Source organism: Asterias amurensis, chromosome 19 (genome assembly GCF_032118995.1).
Source record: "Asterias amurensis chromosome 19, ASM3211899v1".
NCBI classification, from domain to species: domain Eukaryota; kingdom Metazoa; phylum Echinodermata; class Asteroidea; order Forcipulatida; family Asteriidae; genus Asterias; species Asterias amurensis.
Genome location: NC_092666.1, coordinates 6712010 through 6734190, shown reverse-complemented (window position 1 = coordinate 6734190; position 22181 = coordinate 6712010). Strand labels below are relative to the sequence as shown.

Genomic DNA, 22181 nt, shown 5'->3' with positions numbered 1-22181 from the left:
ATTATTGTTATTATTAATTGGTAACTAATGATCAGCAATTTCGAGTGATACTTGTATGGATCATTATATTCTACTTTTAAAATATATTTCTTACCAATATGCATTTCATAACAAACGGCTTCAAACGCTTTTCAATGACCAACTCGACCGATCCAAGGCAACATGTTCCTTTAACTCCTTGATAAAATGTATCTACAGATTATTTATGTTGACTGATGAAATAGTGTTGTTTATAGTTTTGTTATTTATGTTCCTTTTCATTGAGGCGAGTGTATGTAAGGTACAATGCTAAGAAAAATTACACTCTCATTGCCTTGCCTATTGAACTGTAGTAGAACACTCTAAAAACTCCCGGGTCAGAATTGACCCGGATTTGGGTGCCAGGGGGCCAAACCCATTTCTGGGTCAGTTTGACCCGGAATCCGTGTCAATGTGTCCCGGAATCCGATTCAAAATCCCCTCATTTAACCAAATTTTTGGTCACAATGACACGGATTCCGGGTCACATCGACACGGATTCCGGGTCAAACAGGCCCAGAAATGGACGGTCTGGCCCCCTGAGACCCAAATCTGGGTCAATTCTGATACGGGATTTTTAGAGTTAATGTAATGAGAGAATAAAAGAATAAGACTCGGCTTAGGTCGAAATGTCAGGCCATTAACTATTTTCTTTCCATTTGGTTGGTAAGTTGTTTGCAACAGCTTATTCTATTTTCTCAAGAGAATAAAACACCAACTTATTCTTGAAGTTTTGTATGGAAATTATTTGTGTGAGGTTTTTTTCTTTCAGTGTCCCACGTTACTATTATTGATTTCTTATTGTTATCCCTCCTACTATTTACAAGATTAGCCATAACTTAAATGATTCTTGTTATTTACGATCGAAAGTGACGTTTGATTCACTTGCATATTCCATATATACAGCTGGATTTCAAAGGAGTTTTGACAATTTCGATTCTGACAAAGTGACATTCAGATTATTTGAGTTTTGTTTAAGTGATCACATGAAAAAGAATTGATTTTGAATATCGTTAAATAAACAACTCGGCCTTTGAGACTCGTTTAAGTAAACAAATTTTGGAAATTGAGAGTTTGTCATCGCAGAGAAGAAAACTATTTTCTTTGTGAGGACGTAAGACCTACCCATCAGGCCTACGTGTGATTACTGGTCACTTCTTACTTGCTCCTTTGACTATTTCACCGATCGCGAGTTTGTTATCCTACATTCTTGCACAGTTTACCACCTTGCAAGCTCAGAACATAGGTTCGATATTCGAGTTTTCATTTTTGTAAAAAAAAAAGTTCCTTTGGGAATTAGCGAAAAATGATTGTGTGGTGGAGGGGCCATCTATTTTTATAACTCGAGTCAAGTATTTCAAAAAGAAGTAGAGTTCATTTTCACCACCCCCCTTCCCCCTAATGCCCCTACCAAGTCTTGCTTTTAAAACATGTCCATTAAATGCCGTGTTTCCTACCTACTTCTTGTAATAATATAAAAAAGTAGTAGGCTCGAGAGTGAGAAAGGATTGAGATAGATCACAACATAGTGTTGTGAGTTTTCAGTTTCTGAGGAGATGATAAGTTTGGTTTTTAAAAGTTTTTCCTATTTAGCTTGCGAAATGTAGGATTGCCTCATGAAAACTGGCAGCAAGTTAAAAAAAAAATCGAAAATTCTGACGTGCAAACAATTTAATATAAATAACAAGTTTAGGGGTCTAAATTTATCTGACTGGGTTTTAAGAGACTTTAAAATATTTTATGAGAATTGTTTTATATTTTAGCATTATAAACATTTATACATGGGAGTTTTATTTTAATGTGGAGCGCCCTCATAACTTTTCATTCACGGTACTACAAAAAGTACCGCCCTCTGTCGACGACAAGGTCAATGTCCTCTATGCGGAAATACAAAAATAGGGTTGGAAATAATTATTGCCAAACAGTCAGTGTCTGGATTGTTCATAGGCTGGGCGTAGACCAAAGTTACACATTGATTTGAAAAAACTCCCCATTGCCTACACTGTACACATCTTCAGATTATCATCATTGTACGTAAGTACATAATTTAAAGTTTATCACCCCTTTTCTTGTAAAAACTCTAGTTTTAAAAGTGGGTGCGAATATCGAGCAAGTGTTGAGATTTAAAAAAGACTCGAACACCTTTGTCAAAGACCAGTTTTCTCACTTGGTGTATCTCAATATTTAGCCCACCTTGTTGAGCTGTTTAAATGGCTCCGCTTTTAACATCGGTCTCATCACTGTCGCCATCCAGTGGTGAGACCGATGTTAAAAGCGGAGCCATTAACAGCTCAACAAGGTGGGCTATGCTTTATTATGATGCTTGATTTCGAGACCTCAAATTATAATTCTGATTTCTGAGGGAGCCGTTTCTCACAATGTTGTTTACTACCAACCTCTCCCCATTACTCGTTACCAATTAAGGTTTTATGCTAATTATAACTATTCTGAAAGTAATTACCAATAGTAGTGTCCACTGCCTGGAGCTTTTAAATAATACGGCATGGATGTAGAAATAGTAATTGTTGTGTGCTTCATTGAATTTAATACAATTAAAAATTTTTTTAATCATCCTCAAAAGACTATTACATCAGTTAGCTAGCTCCATATAAAAACAAATACAGTTATGACTATAAATAGATGAATTTACAATTGTAAAAAATATAAAGATTATTTGACAAAATGACAATAAGCAGAAATGTAAAAAGTGGTTGAAGCCACAGCAATTACATGTAATTACATTTAAAAAACATTTATTGAATGATTCTCCTCTTACCTGTTTTCATGGTATTATGTCTTTTTCTTTGAAAAAACTAGTGATCTATATCAACTGATGCCCTACTAATTATCTTTATTTGTATATACGAAGTATACAAACATATATTAAAACTTGATGGACATTGAAATGTTCACACCACACACCGATCTTCGATGACTTCAAGTCCTGGTCCCATTTGTTTTGAGTTTTTCCTGTTTTCAAGGCAAACGAGAAAGTATAGTTTCCCGCGGTGAGGCCATACGTGCTAGAAATATTTGCAGTGACTACAAGTGTTCTGTGTGACTCTGTGTATGACTCTATAGCCAACAGTTGTCTTCATTTTATTTAAAATATTTTTTATGACCTTTTAAAAATAACCATGGTAATTGGCAAAAAATAAAAAATAAATAAAAAATAAATAAAAAGTGTGAATAATTATTGGCTTTTTCAAATCTGAGTTTTGTTTATTTATTTATTTATTTTTCTTAAACATTATTTTATAATAAAGCCTATAAATAAACAGTGATAATTGAATAACAAAGCCGATGTTTAAATTTTAATATTATTAATAATAATATTGATATGACGGTTAAAACAAAAATTCTCCAAAAATATTAGAAAATGATACAAGGCACATGGCTTCTTTAAGCCTCTGTATTTTTTTCCCAGAATGCTCAGTATAATGTTCAGTCACATGACTTAATGATCGTGAATTGTGAATTGAAATAGTGTTTGATGAGGTTTTTTCGGTGGGCAAATTTTGTTTATGGCCTCAACAGTATGACATATATTTATACCTTGTAGAAATGCCTAAAATACCAAACCTTTTGCATTACAAGTGCAAAACCAGGGGAGCCTTATGTGTTTCTAAGTTTTGGTCAAGGGAGAGGAGACTCTTTGCTTGGCAAGTTAAACCACAAACATTGTATCAAGGGACTGTTTACATCGTGCACAGAGAGGTAAAAGATTTGCCACGATTTTAGGGACACCTTGAAAACAGGACCTCCTACGATACATGAGTAAAAAAGAACAACAAATAACAAAGTATACAGATACAGTGTAAACAGATAAACAGTGGCGAGCCAGACCTCCAAATAGCTGACATCCCGCACACAAAAATGTTTGAAAACAAGTGCAAAACTTCATCTGGCTGCCACTGGAACAAAAGAGAACTTCCTTCTATTTGTTTTGCAAGGAGGGAGTCTAAATCAATGTCATAAGGAAGGAATTGAAACAATTGTTTATACGTACATGATTATTACTGGTTAAGATTGATTGAGTTTTCCTATCTATTGTTCAAAGAACTGGGTAAGGTCTTTCTGTGGCTCTCCAATTAATTTAGTCCAAAGTCTGCAATCCTTCTCAAACTGTTTTTTGTTCTTTACACTTTTAAGTTAAAACCACCAGGAAATAAAAACATAACATACTTTAACCTCTTTTTTTAATATTAGCGCTTTTCATACACGTGGGGCGCCTCAAAGCGCTTCCAACAATATTACCCCTGGTCACTAGACCTTAATTCATTCCTTAGACCATTTCAGCTCCCTGGGGAGTAAACAGCCTGTGCAACATTAATATGCGCTACTCGGCTAAATCAATCACAAGAACCACCTCTGCCCTCACAGGTACCCATTTACCCCTGGGTGGAGAGAAGCAATTATAGTTAAGTGTCTTGCACAGGGACACAAGTGTCATGACTGGGATTCGAACTGTCACTTTGCTGAATAGAAGCACAAGTGCTTGAAGTCGGTGCTCTTATCCGCTCAGCCACGCCACCCTAAAATAAAACCCACTCAATAAACGACTGATAAAAAGACTTGTTAGGATAATTGAAGACTTGAAAAGCTGTCCACACATGGAGCACATTGAGGAGGGCATCTTCTGGATGGATCATGTGACTAGAGAGAAGTTCCACACTCAGCTGTTGAACAATAAAAGAGAATTTCTTAGGACTTGCATGAGTTGATACTCGTTATAACTCGGTTATTAACACAGTCAGACAAGGAAAAGTTCAAAACCTGAGTTTATATCGCCCATGCATCTTTATTGTTTTAGAACATTTCTTTGAATTCGTGCTCTCAAAACTAGGTTTGTCAAGCAACTCAACATGGACTTTGTAATGGGTTAGGACTTCAGTGAAGATGTTTCATCTTTTGGACTATTGGGTGAATGAGCCTGGCTAAAGCACTGATTGGTCCTTGAACTGAAGGTAAGAGACTACATCATATAACTGACCAGTATTTCATGAACTTTGACATCTAATCAGAAGTAGATTGTTTGTCGTGATCCATAGACAAGAACGAAACACAATATGTCATCTGAGTCAATATCTTTCTTTGATTCCTAAGATTGTGTCAGATAATGGCTGACCAGAGTGAGGAGACCACGGAAGAGGAGGAGATGGCCAGGCAATCTCAAGAACCAGAACAAAGATCGATGGCTGTTGTTGAAAATATTCAACCATCGCTAGAAACAAGGGACTTAGTGAGAGCAGAAAACACACAAATGCTTCAAGGTATAAACTTACTGTGATTAGTATCAATCTGTACACATAATTTGAAATGTATTTATCTGTACATGAGTTATGTTATAATGGGCACCATTGTCTGTATAAAAACAAAGTCTTATTGGATTTGATATCTTGTTTTATTCCTTAAAGGATTCGGATAAAAATGTCCCCAGATTTAACTTAAACTTACAAGGGTTTTAGTTATAGAAGAAAGCTTCCCTTCAAATATTACTTACTGAGGTGCTATATTTTTTGAGAAATGGATAAAACAAGTCACAAATTATTTTTGTCTTTGTAAGACGAAAATTATTTCAACATGTAAAAACGTAAAACCAGTTATGATATTATACCATAACATACCATAACTTGTTAAAACCTTTTTATTGAAATATGAAAGTATTTTTGTGACATTGTTTTACTCCTTTCTCAAAAACTACAGCACCTCAGTAAGTAATAATTTAAAGGAAGTTTTCTACTATCATTATCTTCAAACCGATTAAGTTAAATGTAAATCTGTGGCCATTGTGTTTTGTGTTAGAAAAAAGTACACACACCCTTTTAAACTAGAAAATACACCCATCACCCTGGAGAAGGGATATAACAACATTTTTAAATTAATAAAGAGTTAGTAGTATGCAAATTATGAATGTTTATGAGTGCAATGTTTGTACTCACTGTACTTATCTTGATGGAATAGTGCCTCATAAATTGTAACACTTATGTTGTTATGTTATGTAGAAATGACTTTCCTTCATTGCCCCTACAGCAGAAAATCAATCAGGTCAAGGAGCCTGTTTGATGGCCAACCAGTCTTTGGCTGTACCCCGTATTGAAGGCAGTGGTAATTTGGCTGTTGGTAATCCTACTAACTGTACATTCAACATCCTACAGCTGAAGCCAGGAGCAACAGGTAAGGCACAAACATGAAGATATTTTGTAGATTGGTTTCTTTCTTTTAAATGAACATTACAGAATTGGTAAGAAACAAACATCGTGAAGATCACAGATTTACCTAAAACTTACACGGTTTAATGATAATGATAGTAGAAAACATCCCTTGAAATATTTCTGTCTGAAATGTCATATTTGATGAGAAATAAATATTCTTATTTCGCGTTTGGAGTTTATCGCTCAATGAGCGTTTTATTCATTTTTATTGTGGCATCGATGCAATGCACAATTTGTGATGGGTTTTTCACTGTTCTCTTGTGACCTAGATGGTTGATCAATTTAAAACTTCTACAGGCTTGTCAGTTTATGTATTAGGTGGTTTACATAAAGCGCTTACACTGCCAGCATTTGTTTTGTTAGCAAAAACCAATTCTGTAATGTTCCTTTAAGTTACAAATGTAGAACAAATTAAACATGAATTAGAATTTTATTAGAATTTTTATAGTGGAAAAGACAAAGGTGGAAATTGTTTGTTTTGATTTATATCCAAAACATCGGAACAGAGGAATTCGATAGTAGAGATAATTTTATATTCAATTATTGTCACCGTGTTGATGATAACAATAATAAGCCGTGGACAAATTGTGTTTTATCGACCCGGTAGTTTATTTGCACTCAGCGAGGAGCAGGTGAACTAGAATGTCAAATAATGAAATAGATAATTAATATATAAATACGTAATTAACTCAATAATAAATCAAAGTACAAGAAAGATATTGAAAGAAAACATGTAATCAGACGTAAATGCAATTGAAGGCTTCCGAAAAGATTATACAAAAATGAACGACAGTAGCTCTGAGCCATTGAAAGACACTACTCTTCGTTTCAATGATTGTGTTTTTAACCCGACAATTCTGAATTCAGCGGATCCTAGTCAGCTTTTATTTAACACCTGTGGTGCTCAATACAAGTCAGAAAGACAACTCAGAGATAAAACAAAGGAATTAGAAAATGACTCCTTTTCAATCTTCCACGCCAATATCAGAAGTGTAAACAAAAATTTTGAAGATCTCACTTTTACTCTAAATGAAATACAACATAAGTTCCACATTATCGGTCTTACTGAAACATGGCTCAAAAGCACCCCGCATTCTATGTTATCCATTCCTGGATATAAATGTGAGCACAAAAATAGACCTATGCAAAATGGCGGTGGTGTCATGTTATATGTAAAAGACTCATTGCAATACACCATTCGGCCCGACATTGTTAGTGCTTCAGGATGTTTTGAATCAATTTTTTTAGAAATCGGTACAAATACAAAGAAAACTATCATCATAGGTTTAATTTACAGACCTCCCGGTCTTGCTGTTTTTAACTTTTCCGAAGAAATGGATGAAATTCTTAACAAACTAACGACTGAAAACAAAATCTGCTACATTTTAGGGGATCTCAATATAAACTTACTTAAAAGTGATTCCCATAACCCAACTCGCAAGTTTTTGGATATCTTATATTCACACTCCTTTTGCCCAACTGTAGACAAACCAACAAGAATAACGTGCAATTCAGCTACTCTTATTGACAACATTTTCACCAACAGCGTAGACTCTCATGAGGCAGAAATTATTACTTCAGGTCTTAGTGATCATTTGCCAATTGTATTGTTCGGTCCCAGTTTTGTTAAAGTTAAAAACTCAAATATGTTTTATTGGAAACGGGATACCAGAGATCGAAATGTCTCCTTCATGAAACGTGAAATGGACACAATCCAATGGGATGACATTGTTAATACTGAAGATGTAAATGAATGTTACTCCCGGTTTGTTACAAAATTAAATGAAGTGTTTGATAGATATGTTCCATATAAACGATTCAAATGTAAGAAATCAGTGTGCAATCCCTGGATGACCAAGGGTCTGTTGAAATCAATCAGACGAAAACACAAGTTGTATAAATGCTATCTCCGAAACCCAAATGAATCTAACAAAAGAAAGTATGATAAATACAGAAACAAGTTAACAACTGTATTAGAGAAGCGAAAAAGATTTATTTCACTGCTTCCTTTGATAAGGAAAAAGGTAATATTAAACAAACATGGAAAATGATCAATAATGTCTTGAACAAAAGAAGTAAAAAGCCGCCCGGTTCTGATTCATTCCTTGTCAATGGTACGACCGTAGACGACCCAAGACACATTGCTGAGCATTTTAACGATTTCTTTACTAATATTGGTCCTAACCTGGCATCAAAGATTCCGGATTCAAGACTAAACCCCACTGACTTTATCGAAGGTGATTATCCTAATTCTCTTTTTATTACCCCTATAACTAAAAGTGAACTTCTGAAGTGTATTGATGGTTTATCGTCTAACAAAAGTCCTGGCCATGATAAATTAGACAGCTATCTTATTAAAAAGACTGGTACCATTATTGCTGGGCCGTTGCTGAAAATATTTAACCTATCGCTGGAGTCAGGAATTGTGCCACATGATTTTAAGAAGGCTAAGGTTATTCCTTTGTATAAAAATGGTGACCCTAAATTAATATGCAACTACCGCCCTATTTCTATATTACCTTGTCTCTCCAAATTGCTTGAGCGCTTGGTTGCTAATCGTCTTAATACCTTTTTAACTAAGTATAATATTCTGCATAACTCCCAGTATGGTTTCCGTGCTAACTTCTCAACCCAAACGGCACTTATAGACCTTGTTGACAAAATCAGTTCGTCTCTTGATAAATGTAACCACACTATAGGATTGTTCTTGGACCTTTCAAAGGCATTCGACACTATTGATCATGTTATCTTACTTTCAAAGCTTGAGAGGTATGGAATTAGGGGAAAGGCCTTGAACTGGTTCAAAAGCTATCTCTCTGATAGGAAACAATTCGTTCATTGGAAAGATTATGACTCTACATCTAAAACTATTAAATGTGGCGTACCTCAAGGCTCAATTCTAGGTCCAATACTCTTTCTCTTATATATAAACGATATCTGTAATTCCAAAATAGGATCCCAAAATTACAGCTTTTGGATGAACCAGAAAAATAACTCCAACTAGCCAAAATCATCGAAATAAAAAGGAAAAAATTTACAATAACCAATACATTTATATAATTGAAATAAGTGACATAAATATTATACAATGAAGCAAATACTACTTACGAAAACGGCAATGAAAACTAGCTGGGGTTGTCTACAAAAATTACGGCGAACTTAACCAAACGAAACCAGGAAAAGAAATGACTTAGAAATACCGGCACCCCAATACCTGTGTACAGAAATAATATGGGCTTGCCACACCTTAAAACAAATTCCTAAGATGCCCACAGGCGATTGGCTGTGGTCACTTAACTTTGACTTTATGCAAACAAGGATAAACTGATAAACGTAAGAGAAACGTATAAATTACAAACAACAATATAAACACATCACCGGTGGGAGATGACAACTATAATAATATATATTGTGATGAGGTTCGCAGTTACACCATCAAAAATAATGTCTGTAAAATGAGCTAGTACTGATTTTAATACATCATGGAGTGAGGTTTCTTGATATGTATCCAGATTGTGCATCCATTGTGCTACATTTTTGCTTGTAAATAGTTCAGCTACACAAGAGTTTTCTCTATAATTTATAAGTTTATCTTGTTAGCCGTTATTTCTTTCTTTAACTTTGTCTTTCAGAGAATATTTTACCTGCGTTGGAGAAACTAACTGCCACTTTACAACAGAAACGAGCTTTGGATTCAGCAGTAAAACCAACAGGTAATTTACTCAACCAAAACATGTCAAATCTTGGATAGTCATTATTATACCAACACTTTCATTCAATTCAATTCAATTCAATTCAATTGTTTATTGTCACACATATAAATACATATACAGTGAAATTCACTTCGGCTTGCGAGTCTAAAAATATTAACAATTACAAAAATTACAAAAAATACAGAAAACCCTAAAACCACATAGGCATACAATAACGAACAAATAAACAGTATGCGCACAATATGCAGAGAGACAATAACAGTAACAAAATTGCAAACCCCCAAAACAAATTAAAAAGTATTAATCATTAAGTAACCTTATTGCACTGGGATAAAAACTATTGCGAGTACGGTTGGAGTCGGCTCTGGTCGCTCTATATCGCTTACCTGATCTCATTAATTCAAACAAACTGTTCGCAGGGTGAAATTCATCCGAAATAATAGATCTAGATTTCTTCAGAACCCGAGCAGTATAAAGTTTATCCAAAGCAGGAAGCTCACGACCAATGATAAAGCTAGCAGTACCGACTACACGATTGAGGCGTTTTCGGTCATCTGCCGTGGTGTTGCCATACCAGACAGTGATCGAGAGTGTCAAAATACTCTCAACAACTGCCCGATAAAACTTTACCAGCAAATCTTGGCTGACACGAAAACTCCTCAATCTTCTAAGAAAGAACAACCGTTGCTGGGCCTTCCTAACAATGGAATCAACATGAGTCACCCACTTAAGATCGTTTGATAGGTGCACTCCTAGAAATTTAAAAGAGTCGACAATTTCCACTTCGGATCCATTAATATGTAGCGGCTCAACTTTGTCTGGATTTCTTCTGAAGTCTACAATAATTTCCTTAGTCTTTTGAACATTTAATTCTAAGTTATTGTCGTGACACCATTGAACTAAATGATTAACTTCATCACGATACATGGAATCGTCCTTAAAAATTAGTCCACCTAATGTAGTGTCGTCAGCATATTTTACCATAAAATTATTAACAGAGTTTACTTCACAATCATGCGTAAACAATGAGTACAGCATTGGAGATAAAATACATCCTTGTGGCGCTCCTGTACTTAGGACAAGTGACTTAGAGAAACATTGACCAATTCTAACCTTCTGTGAGCGATCCAATAAAAAATCTAAAATCCAACGACACAAAGAATGGTTAAAATTCAAAGTTATAAGTTTATCATACAATTTAAAAGCAGATATGGTGTTAAGAGAAGATTAAGAGAAGAAGTTTGCTGTGGCGTTTGTTTCTGACAGTTTCTGCTGAATGGGATTTGCAAGGTATATTGTAAATGAGTCGCAAACATCAAAAACATAGCATAGGGCGACCTGTCTTAAACAAGAATAATTTTTGTTTGCAACAATCAAGCAATCAATATTTAGAATATACAAAATAACTGTCAAAACAAAAGGCAATTGTTGTAGGTTTTTTATTATGTGAGACTTGTCAGGCCTGGAATTAACATGGAGTCCACGGAGGCCATGGCCTGAGATGCCCCTGGTCTTGGCCTTGGTGCCCCTGGTCTTGGCCTTGGTGCCCCTGGTCTTGGCCTTGGTGCCCCTGGTCTTGGCCTTGGTGCCCCTGGTCTTGGCCTGAGATGCCCCTGGTCTTGGCCTTGGTGCCCCTGGTCTTGGCCTGAGATGCCCCTGGTCTTGGCCTTGGTGCCCCTGGTCTTGGCCTTGATGCCCCTGGTCTTGGCCTTGTTGCCCCTGGTCTTGGCCTTGGTGCCCCTGGTCTTGTCCTTGGTGCCCCTGGTCTTGGCCTTGGTGCCCCTGGTCTTGGCCTTGGTGCCCCTGGTCTTGGCCTGAGATGCCCCTGGTCTTGGCCTTGGTGCCCCTGGTCTTGGCCTGAGATGCCCCTGGTCTTGGCCTTGGTGCCCCTGGTCTTGGCCTTGATGCCCCTGGTCTTGGCCTTGGTGCCCCTGGTCTTGGCCTTGATGCCCCTGGTCTTGGCCTTGTTGCCCCTGGTCTTGGCCTTGGTGCCCCTGGTCTTGTCCTTGGTGCCCCTGGTCTTGGCCTTGGTGCCCCTGGTCTTGGCCTTGGTGCCCCTGGTCTTGGCCTGAGATGCCCCTGGTCTTGGCCTTGGTGCCCCTGGTCTTGGCCTGAGATGCCCCTGGTCTTGGCCTTGGTGCCCCTGGTCTTGGCCTTGATGCCCCTGGTCTTGGCCTTGTTGCCCCTGGTCTTGGCCTTGGTGCCCCTGGTCTTGTCCTTGGTGCCCCTGGTCTTGGCCTTGGTGCCCCTGGTCTTGGCCTTGGTGCCCCTGGTCTTGGCCTTGGTGCCCCTGGTCTTGTCCTTGGTGCCCCTGGTCTTGGCCTTGGTGCCCCTGGTCTTGGCCTTGGTGCCCCTGGTCTTGGCCTTGGTGCCCCTGGTCTTGGCCTTGGTGCCCCTGGTCTTGGCCTTGATGCCCCTGGTCTTGGCCTTGGTGCCCCTGGTCTTGGCCTTGGTGCCCCTGGTCTTGGCTTTGGTGCCTTGGCCTTGGTGCCCCTGGTCTTGGCCTTGGTGTCCCTGGTCTTGTCCTTGGTGCCCCTGGTCTTGGCCTTGGTGCCCCTGGTCTTGTCCTTGGTGCCCCTGGTCTTGGCCTTGGTGCCCCTGGTCTTGGCCTTGGTGCCCCTGGTCTTGGCCTTGGTGCCCCTGGTCTTGGCCTTGGTGCCCCTGGTCTTGGCCTTGGTGCCCCTGGTCTTGGCTTTGGTGCCCCTGGTCTTGGCCTTGGTGCCCCTGGTCTTGGCCTTGGTGCCCCTGGTCTTGGCCTTGGTGCCCTTCAAAAGTGTCCCATAGACTTTCAGATTTTACAACGGACGTGCCTTTTGCAAAAAAGAAAATGTCCTTGCTCTTTTAAAGATGAAATTCCAGGCCAGCATGTCATGATGGATAATATAATTCACAAATTGGGTGTTTTAAAGAGACTAGACACTATTGGTAACTGTCAAAGATCATCAGTCTTCTCACTTGGTGTATCTCAACATATGTATAAAATAACAAACCTGTGAAAATTTGGGCTCAATTGGTCTTCAAAGTTGTGAGGTAACAATGAAAGAAAAAACACCCTTGCTACAAGAAGTTGTGCGCTTTCAGATGCTTGATTTTGAGACCTCAAATTCTAAATCTGAGGTCTTAAAATCAAAATCGTCAAAAATAACTTCTTTCTCGAAAACTATGTCACTTTAGAGGGAGTCGTATCTCACAATGTTTTATACTATCAACCTTTCTCCATTACTCGTTACCAGGTAAGGTTCTATGCTAATAATGTTTTTGAGTAATTACCAATAGTGTTCACTGCCTTTAATGAGTTTGGAATTAACAGAGGATATGAATAAAATAAACTCTTTCAGAAAACGCTGATCTACCCCCTGAATTGTACTTACATGAATATTTGTATTTGGTGGCAATGTTTTGATGACGAGGCTTGCAGCGTCAAGAAAATCTCTGAAATTAATGCGGGCCCCCCTTCACAACATTCCCAGTTTAGACCTAAAATTTCATTGAGTGCGAAAGATTGCCAGTATCTCATGGGCTTTCCTAAAACTTTGTTTGAAAATAAAGCAATGATATGTTTGATCAATCATGCCCATTAAACTGTCTTGTAGGATCTGGACAAGAGTGCACTCCACCGAATATTCAAAAACTAGATAACTCCCCCCAAGCTGCTGCCAGTGGAACGTCAATACAACCCAAAACCTTAGGTAAGTACATCCCATGAACATTTTGAACATTCCATTCACTTTATGATATCATTGTAGCATATGTTGGCTTTTCTAGCAATAAAAACCATTCAGCGTTCTCCCTTAACTGTGGTCCGCTAACCTAATGTCAGTTAAAACACCCAAGGACGAGTTAGAATACCCTGCGAGTGGTCCGGTAAAAAAGTTGAGTAACTCATGAAATATCAAGCTAATTGGTTCTGCTGGCTAGTTGCTGACAAAGTTAAGGGCAAACCCTGCCATGGTGGTTGATATGGACATGCTCTAGTATACAAATATTGACTGGCAACGAGGTAACTATGTATACGTCTATTCCCACGAGGGACTTTAAGTGACCAGAAGAGCGAACCTATTTCCCGAGGCCGAAGACCAAGGGAAATAGGCCCCTCTTCTGGTCACTCACAGGCCCGAGGGGAATAGGACGTACACTAGTTACCGAATTATGCCAGTCAATATGTGTTGTATAACAGCTCGGTCTTAAATGTCAAATAAGAACAGAACAAGGAGTTTTGTAGTTGTTGTTCATGGTTCAAGTCAAGAGAGGGCGCTGTTACGGCGGGCACTTTATTCAAAGACTATTCCCCGCTCTGGTACTTTTCCCGCAAAACACGCGCGCGCGATCACTAGCCTATATTAGTTCATCCCATGTGACCGTGTTTCAGCCAACCAGAATACAGAACGAGCAAGAGGTGTGTTATAATATACAAATATTGACTACTTCGAGTGCTATGGTTGAAACTACAACTCCCGAGGTGATCCCCAGAGCGTTCTATTTTCCCAAGGCGGAGCTGAGGGAAAAATGGAACGGTCCGGGGATTACCAAGAGAGCAGGAGTTTTAACCAAAGCACGAGTAAAGGCAGTCAATATTTGTTTCATTACACCCAACAGATGAAAAGGCAGAATTGTTGTAAGGGGTGTTACAAGATTATATAAATGGATGATGAAGTACTAGAGCTACATTCATCTCTCTTAAGGTTGTTCTGAATTTATTTATTGATGGTTTGAATAAGGGAATAAAATGGTAGCGACAAGTTCTTAAACAGCCGTTTAAAACCGGCAGGGCCGTTGCTGTGTGATAAAGGCCCAAACAGAAGGCGTGGACCTTTATCGCACGACAACGACCCTGCAAGGTTTTAAACGGATGTTTATAGAACGAGTCACTACTTTTTATTCCCTTATTCAACACCACCCATTCATAAATGCCCTTTTGATAAAAATGTTAAAAAATACAATTATAGACACTTTGACAACTGAAAATTTGAGGTTTGAAATATTTTTTTCAAAAACTTTGTGAAGAATCTGTTTGATGGGCATGGGTTGTGTGTAGGCGCGCGTGCTTAGAAACAGATTACGCGCTGTTACTAAACGGTTTAAATTGCGTTCCGCGTGATAATCTTACGCGCCCAACATGCGGAAGCCAGCCAGTTATAAACAGCTCCAGCTGGTCATTATCAACCGTATAAACACCCCCATGCGACACGCTCTCCACCAATAGGAGTGGAGAAAATGAATCAAGAATAATTGTTCCATATCGTGTTTTTTGTTTTTAATCAGATGAACCAAGTGTGCAAGGAGCCCATTCGACAAAAGATCCAGCCCAGGTCGCTGCAGCCCAGGTCGCTGCAAAGAGCTGTAGAGAGGCAATAGCAACTTATTATAGGAAAACAGGTAGCTATGTGAAACTGATACCATGGGAGGATGATGACACCAAACATATCAGAGATATCTTTACAGAATTAACATTGGAGAAATCTGGAAAGAAACTGGAATCATATAAGGATATTTTCCTTCAGAAAACAAGAGATGGTGATTGCATAAATCAGGCTGTTTTGAATGGGTTAGCTGGTAGAGGGAAGTCTACCCTCATTGATAAGATGGCTTATGACTGGGCATGTGGTGAAGCACTGCAGCAGTTTGAGCTTGTATTTGTTATAAGAATGAGTGCAGTTGAACAAAGCACAGAGCTAGTTGACTCAATTTTTGACCAACTTTTAAGCGGAGTAACAAGTGTAGATAAGAACTCGTTGAGTTCATTTATCAGTCACAATCAAGAGAAAGTACTGTTCTTGTTTGATGGCTTTGATGAGTTGAAGACCCGTGCCCTTGATAAAGCCTTATTTGGTTCAATTCTAAAGATCCTGAACCGTAAGAAAGACAGAGAGTGTTTTGTTGTAGTTACCACTCGCCCCTCTCACTATGATAAATTAGTGACAAGATCATTAATTCAAGAGCCTTTCACACAGGTCAAGGTTGAAGGTTTTGATAGTGAAGATATCAAGAAGTATGTGAAGAGATTTTACTCGGATGAACATGACAAAGCAGAAGGGCTTATTCGGAGGATCAAATCCTCAAATGCTTTATCTGATTTGGCAAAGAGTCCAATGCTACTTCTGTTGATGTGCATTTTGTGGAGAGAGGATTCTAAACTCCCAGAAACAATGTCTCGTATCTACAGTGAGGCATTGGAGTACATATTTCACAGAAAAACTGATATGTCATCAAATGAGATATCAAAAGTAACAAATGAACTTGGAAAGATTGCCTTGCTTGGTCTTCTTGCTCCAGAACAACAGCTTGCTTTTCCTGAGCAAGTGTTTGAACCAAATGTGCTTGAATCTGCCATAAAAGTAGGTATTCTTACAAGACAAAAGGTCTTGAAGGGAATGAAAAGTCACAACAGCATTCAATTCCTTCATAAGACTTTTCAAGAGTGTTGTGCTGGTAAATACTTACAAAGCTTGTTAGAAACAGACCCGGTGGAATTCCAAAAGAGCCTGGATGAAATGATCATTTCTAGAAGGGGTGACTTTGATTATATTTTGCGGTTTTGTGCTGGTGACAACATGACATGTACAAATAGCATTTTACAAACACTTGCTAAAGTACCAGGCTGGATGGAAATCGGCTTTAAATACTACTTTGAGGGTCAGACAAAAGATTTACCCCCAGTGGAGTTCATGAAGTCTGTTCTAACAGATCATATAGACATTGATTTTTGGAACAGGGACACTCTTAACTCATTCACATATTTGCTTAGAAATGTTCACACATGCACAGTGGAAAACAAACAAACTGATTATCTTGAGAAGGTACAGTCAGTAGGGATATTTGATTGTCACTTGGGTGGGTGTATGTCAGATTTGGTAGACTCTATGAGCTTAATGACGAATCTTTCAAAGGTGAAGTTGGGTTTGTGCAAATTGAAAGAGAGTACTGAAGAATATTCTGCTTTATCAGGAGCAGCCTCATCTGCTGCATCATGGGCCCATCACTTCAAGAAGATGAAGAACCTTCAGAAGCTTGTCTTTACATTCTGTTCATTGACAGGTGAAGATATGACACATATTGCTCCTGCACTGTGTGATCTGCCCAACTTGGTTGAATTGGATCTTGGGGGAAGTGAATCCCTTGGAGGTTCTGCTGCATCATGGGCCCATCACTTCAAGAAGATGGAGAACCTTATGACGTTTAATTTGAATTACTGCTCATTGACAGGTGGAGATATGACACATATTGCTCCTGCACTGTGTGATCTGCCCAGCTTGGTTAAATTGGATCTTGGGGGAAATACATCCCTTATTGGTTCTGCTGCATCATGGGCCCTTCACTTCAAGAAGATGAAGAACCTTAAGAGTCTTTTCTTGAGTGACTGCTTTTTGACAGGTGAAGATATGACACATATTGCTCCTGCACTGTGTGATCTGCCCAACTTGGTTGAGTTGCATCTTTCGATAATTGGATCCCTTGGTGGTTCTGCTGCATCATGGGCCCATCACTTCAAGAAGATGAAGAACCTTAAGAAGCTTGTCTTGAGGGAAAGCTCATTGACAGGTAAAGATATGACACATATTGTTCCTGCACTGTGGGATCTGCCCAACTTGGTTGACCTGGATCTTTCAGAAAATAGATCCCTTGGTGGTTCTGCTGCATCATGGGCCCATCACTTCAAGAAGATGAAGAACCTTCAGAGGCTTTTCTTGATTGGCTGCTCATTGACAGGTAAAGATATGACACATATTGTTCCTGCACTGTGGGATCTGCCCAACTTGGTTGACCTGGATCTTTCAGAAAATAGATCCCTTGGTGGTTCTGCTGCATCATGGGCCCATCACTTCAAGAAGATGGAGAACCTTCAGAAGCTTGTCTTGAAGGGCTGCTTATTGACAGGTGAAGATATGACACATATTGCTCCTGCACTGTGTGATCTGCCCAACTTGCCCAAAACACTGTGTGGACAGAATAAAAAAGATCATTATCCGGTTTAACTTACAACAGACGACCCATTGACCTCCGCAATCATTACGTAAACACACTGTGACCAATGAACAAGACAATAAACCAGATGTTAGAGGAACGGGGTCACGTTTGCTTTGACCTCTTAAAACCAAAGATAAATTGTATCAGGTTTTACTCAGTGCTGTCTGAATGCAACGGGAACAACTTTCTTGAAAGTTAAACCATGGAATTAAAATTGGGCCCTGGTTGTGTTGATACATTGACAGAAACGTGGTGCAGGAGTTTAGCATCATGTCATCATCTCTTATGTGTGTGTGTAAATAAAGGCAAATCTGATGTATATTTTTAGAACTTCTATTATTTTTTGTTATAACTAAACACTCACAGTTTTATACAAGAATGCAATTAGATGTAGTTCAAGGTAAATGAAGTTTCACTGTCTGTGTATTTAAAGCCAAGTACAATGGTGCTCTCTGCTAAGTTGAGGGAAATACATTCTATTAAATTAGATTAAAGGAACATTACAGAATTGGTTTTGCTGACAAAACAGTTGCTGGCAGTGTAAGCACTATATGTAATCCACCAGATATGTAATATAAACTAATAAACCTGTAGAAGTTTGAGATCGATTGGCCATCTGGGTCCGAGAAAATAGTGAAAAACCAAATCACATTTTTTGCATTACAATCAATGCAAAAAGAAAAATGAACAAAACGCTCACTGAGCGATAAACTCCAAACACGAAATAATTTATTCCTCAACAAATATATGACATTTAAAGACAATAATATTTCACAAGATGTTTTCTACTATCATCATCATTAGACCGTGTAAGTTTTGTGTAAACCTGTGATCTTCACAATTTTTGTTTCTTACCAATTCTGTAACGTTCCTTCAAAATGAATACTGTAAGCTATCTCTGCTGTCATGATGTAAACTTTATTTGTATTGGGATGTAATAATAATAATATCAGAGGCTTATATAGCGCACGTACATGTATCTACCAAACAAGGTACTCAAGGCGCTGAGTAATACAAACTTTCAGAAATATAGGTTATTGCAGTGATGAATTCTGAGACCCAATTATGTAGCACCTTATAAGGGTTTACAAGGTGCTAGGGCGCATACAGCAGCCACAGCCAGGAACACTGGGGAGAACCCCTTCTCTTTTCAATTAGTGCATTGGGTTCTTTTACATGCGTTACACAACCCATGGGACCAACGGCTTTACATCCCATCCGAAAGACAAACCAATGGTTCAGTGTCTTGCTTAAGGACACAAGTGTCACGGCTGGGGATTCGAACCCACACTCTGCTGATCAGTAATACCAGAGTTTGAATTCGGTGCTCTTAGCTGCGCAGCCACGACACTTCCCCAGAGTTATGGAGTTAAGTTACTTTGGTAGAACAAAACAAGACATGAAATAGACAAGTATCCAGTTAAATATAAACAAACATCTGGTGTAATATTTCAATTACTAAAGGCAACTTTTTCTAGTTCTACAATAAAAGTCGAGTACCAAGAAGACCTTGACCAAACATGGAATTAGACAAAAATCAAATGGTCAAGAAGAATTTGGAAACTTCAATTCCAATCTACCTTGCATTCCAACTTAATTTATTATGTTCACTTTTGTGGTTGTCTAGATGTAGCACCCTGATCTAGACTGAGTTTTCTTATAATAAAGACACTAGACACCTTTGGAAATTGCACAAAATAATAAACCTGTGAAAATTTGAACTCAATTGGTAGTCAAAGTGGAGATAATAATGGATGGATCAAAACACCCTTCTCACACGAAGTTGTGTGCTTTCGGTGTTCGATTTCGAGACCTCGAGTGTGAGGTCTCGAAATCAATTCAAACATTTTACTGAGAAATTACTCCTTCTCAAAAACTATGCTACTTCAGAGGGGGAGCCGTTTCTCACAAAGTCTTTTACTACTAACAGCTCTCCATTGCTCGTTACCAAGTATGATTATAATTATTTTTGAGTAATTACCAATAGTGTCCAGTGCCTCTAGGGTATTCATTAATAATTAAAGACACACCGTAGTATTTCTAGTTGAAAGGTAGGATTTAAAAAGCGTGATACTATTTTATTTGAAGAGCACAGTCATTCCGATCCTCTATAGTTTCCAACAAACAGATCAAAACCAACCTATGAATGGTTTATCTTCTTATATGATTATAAATACTTGTAAATCCTTTGACATGGATTGTGGGCATGTTTAAAGACACTGGACACTATTGGTAATTGTCAAAGACCAGTTAGTCTTCTCACTTGGTGTATCTCAACATGCATAAAATAACAAATCTGTGAAAATTTGAGCTCAATGAAAGAACAAAACACTGTGTCACACTAAGTTGTTTGCTTTCAGATGCTTGATTTCGAGTCCCCAAATTCTAAATCTGAGGTCTTGAAATCAAATTCGTGGAAAATTACTTCTTTCTCGAAAACTACGTCACTTCAGAGGGAGCCGTTTCTCACAATGTTTTTTTTACTATCATCCTCTCCCCATTTCTCATTACCAAGTAAGGTTTTATGCTAATAATCATTTTGAGTAATATCAATAGTGTCCACTGCCTTTAAATAGAAATACTTTTGATTGCCAATTATATAAGAACCAAATGTTGGGGATAATTTTTTGCCATACATCCAAGATTGTCCCCGATTGGTTCATGGTCTCTGGTTAATGGTAGTATTTCAGGCAGCAGTTGGTTGACAGTTGACACTATTATCAATGAAAATAAATTTACACTAAACATGTAGATTTATAATTGGTCATTTGTTCGTGTAGAAGAACTTATTTGGAATATTAACTTTAAAGACAAAGATTTCAGTATAAGCTACATGTATTATCATCTAACGTAGAATTATGTCTTCTATTTTACACTTATCTGTAACACTAACAGCGCTTAGAAACCTTGTATTAAACGCTACATAAATGCAGCTATTATTATTGTTATTATTAATTGGTAACTAATGATCAGCAATTTCGAGTGATACTTGTATGGATCATTATATTCTACTTTTAAAATATATTTCTTACCAATATGCATTTCATAACAAACGGCTTCAAACGCTTTTCAATGACCAACTCGACCGATCCAAGGCAACATGTTCCTTTAACTCCTTGATAAAATGTATCTACAGATTATTTATGTTGACTGATGAAATAGTGTTGTTTATAGTTTTGTTATTTATGTTCCTTTTCATTGAGGCGAGTGTATGTAAGGTACAATGCTAAGAAAAATTACACTCTCATTGCCTTGCCTATTGAACTGTAGTAGAACACTCTAAAAACTCCCGGGTCAGAATTGACCCGGATTTGGGTGCCAGGGGGCCAAACCCATTTCTGGGTCAGTTTGACCCGGAATCCGTGTCAATGTGTCCCGGAATCCGATTCAAAATCCCCTCATTTAACCAAATTTTTGGTCACAATGACACGGATTCCGGGTCACATCGACACGGATTCCGGGTCAAACAGGCCCAGAAATGGACGGTCTGGCCCCCTGAGACCCAAATCTGATACGGGATTTTTAGAGTTAATGTAATGAGAGAATAAAAGAATAAGACTCGGCTTAGGTCGAAATGTCAGGCCATTAACTATTTTCTTTCCATTTGGTTGGTAAGTTGTTTGCAACAGCTTATTCTATTTTCTCAAGAGAATAAAACACCAACTTATTCTTGAAGTTTTGTATGGAAATTATTTGTGTGAGGTTTTTTTCTTTCAGTGTCCCACGTTACTATTATTGATTTCTTATTGTTATCCCTCCTACTATTTACAAGATTAGCCATAACTTAAATGATTCTTGTTATTTACGATCGAAAGTGACGTTTGATTCACTTGCATATTCCATATATACAGCTGGATTTCAAAGGAGTTTTGACAATTTCGATTCTGACAAAGTGACATTCAGATTATTTGAGTTTTGTTTAAGTGATCACATGAAAAAGAATTGATTTTGAATATCGTTAAATAAACAACTCGGCCTTTGAGACTCGTTTAAGTAAACAAATTTTGGAAATTGAGAGTTTGTCATCGCTGAGAAGAAAACTATTTTCTTTGTGAGGACGTAAGACCTACCCATCAGGCCTACGTGTGATTACTGGTCACTTCTTACTTGCTCCTTTGACTATTTCACCGATCGCGAGTTTGTTATCCTACATTCTTGCACAGTTTACCACCTTGCAAGCTCAGAACATAGGTTCGATATTCGAGTTTTCATTTTGTAAAAAAAAAAGTTCCTTTTGAAATTAGCAAAAAATGATTGTGTGGTGGAGGGG

The 22181-nt window shown here is 38.2% G+C and overlaps 1 protein-coding gene across 1 annotated transcript; it reads left to right on the top strand.

Moving 5' to 3' along the window:
• Positions 1-1925: 1925 nt before the first annotated feature.
• On the top strand, positions 1926-21564 carry LOC139951627 (NLR family CARD domain-containing protein 4-like). The gene is made up of 7 exons (XM_071950596.1): positions 1926-2052; positions 4865-4985; positions 5125-5291; positions 6052-6195; positions 9866-9946; positions 13540-13635; positions 15209-21564. Exons 3-7 carry the CDS (start codon positions 5138-5140, stop codon positions 17917-17919), a joined length of 3186 nt encoding a protein of 1061 aa, XP_071806697.1. The 5' UTR covers positions 1926-2052; positions 4865-4985; positions 5125-5137; the 3' UTR covers positions 17920-21564.
• The last annotated feature ends 617 nt before the right edge of the window (positions 21565-22181 follow it).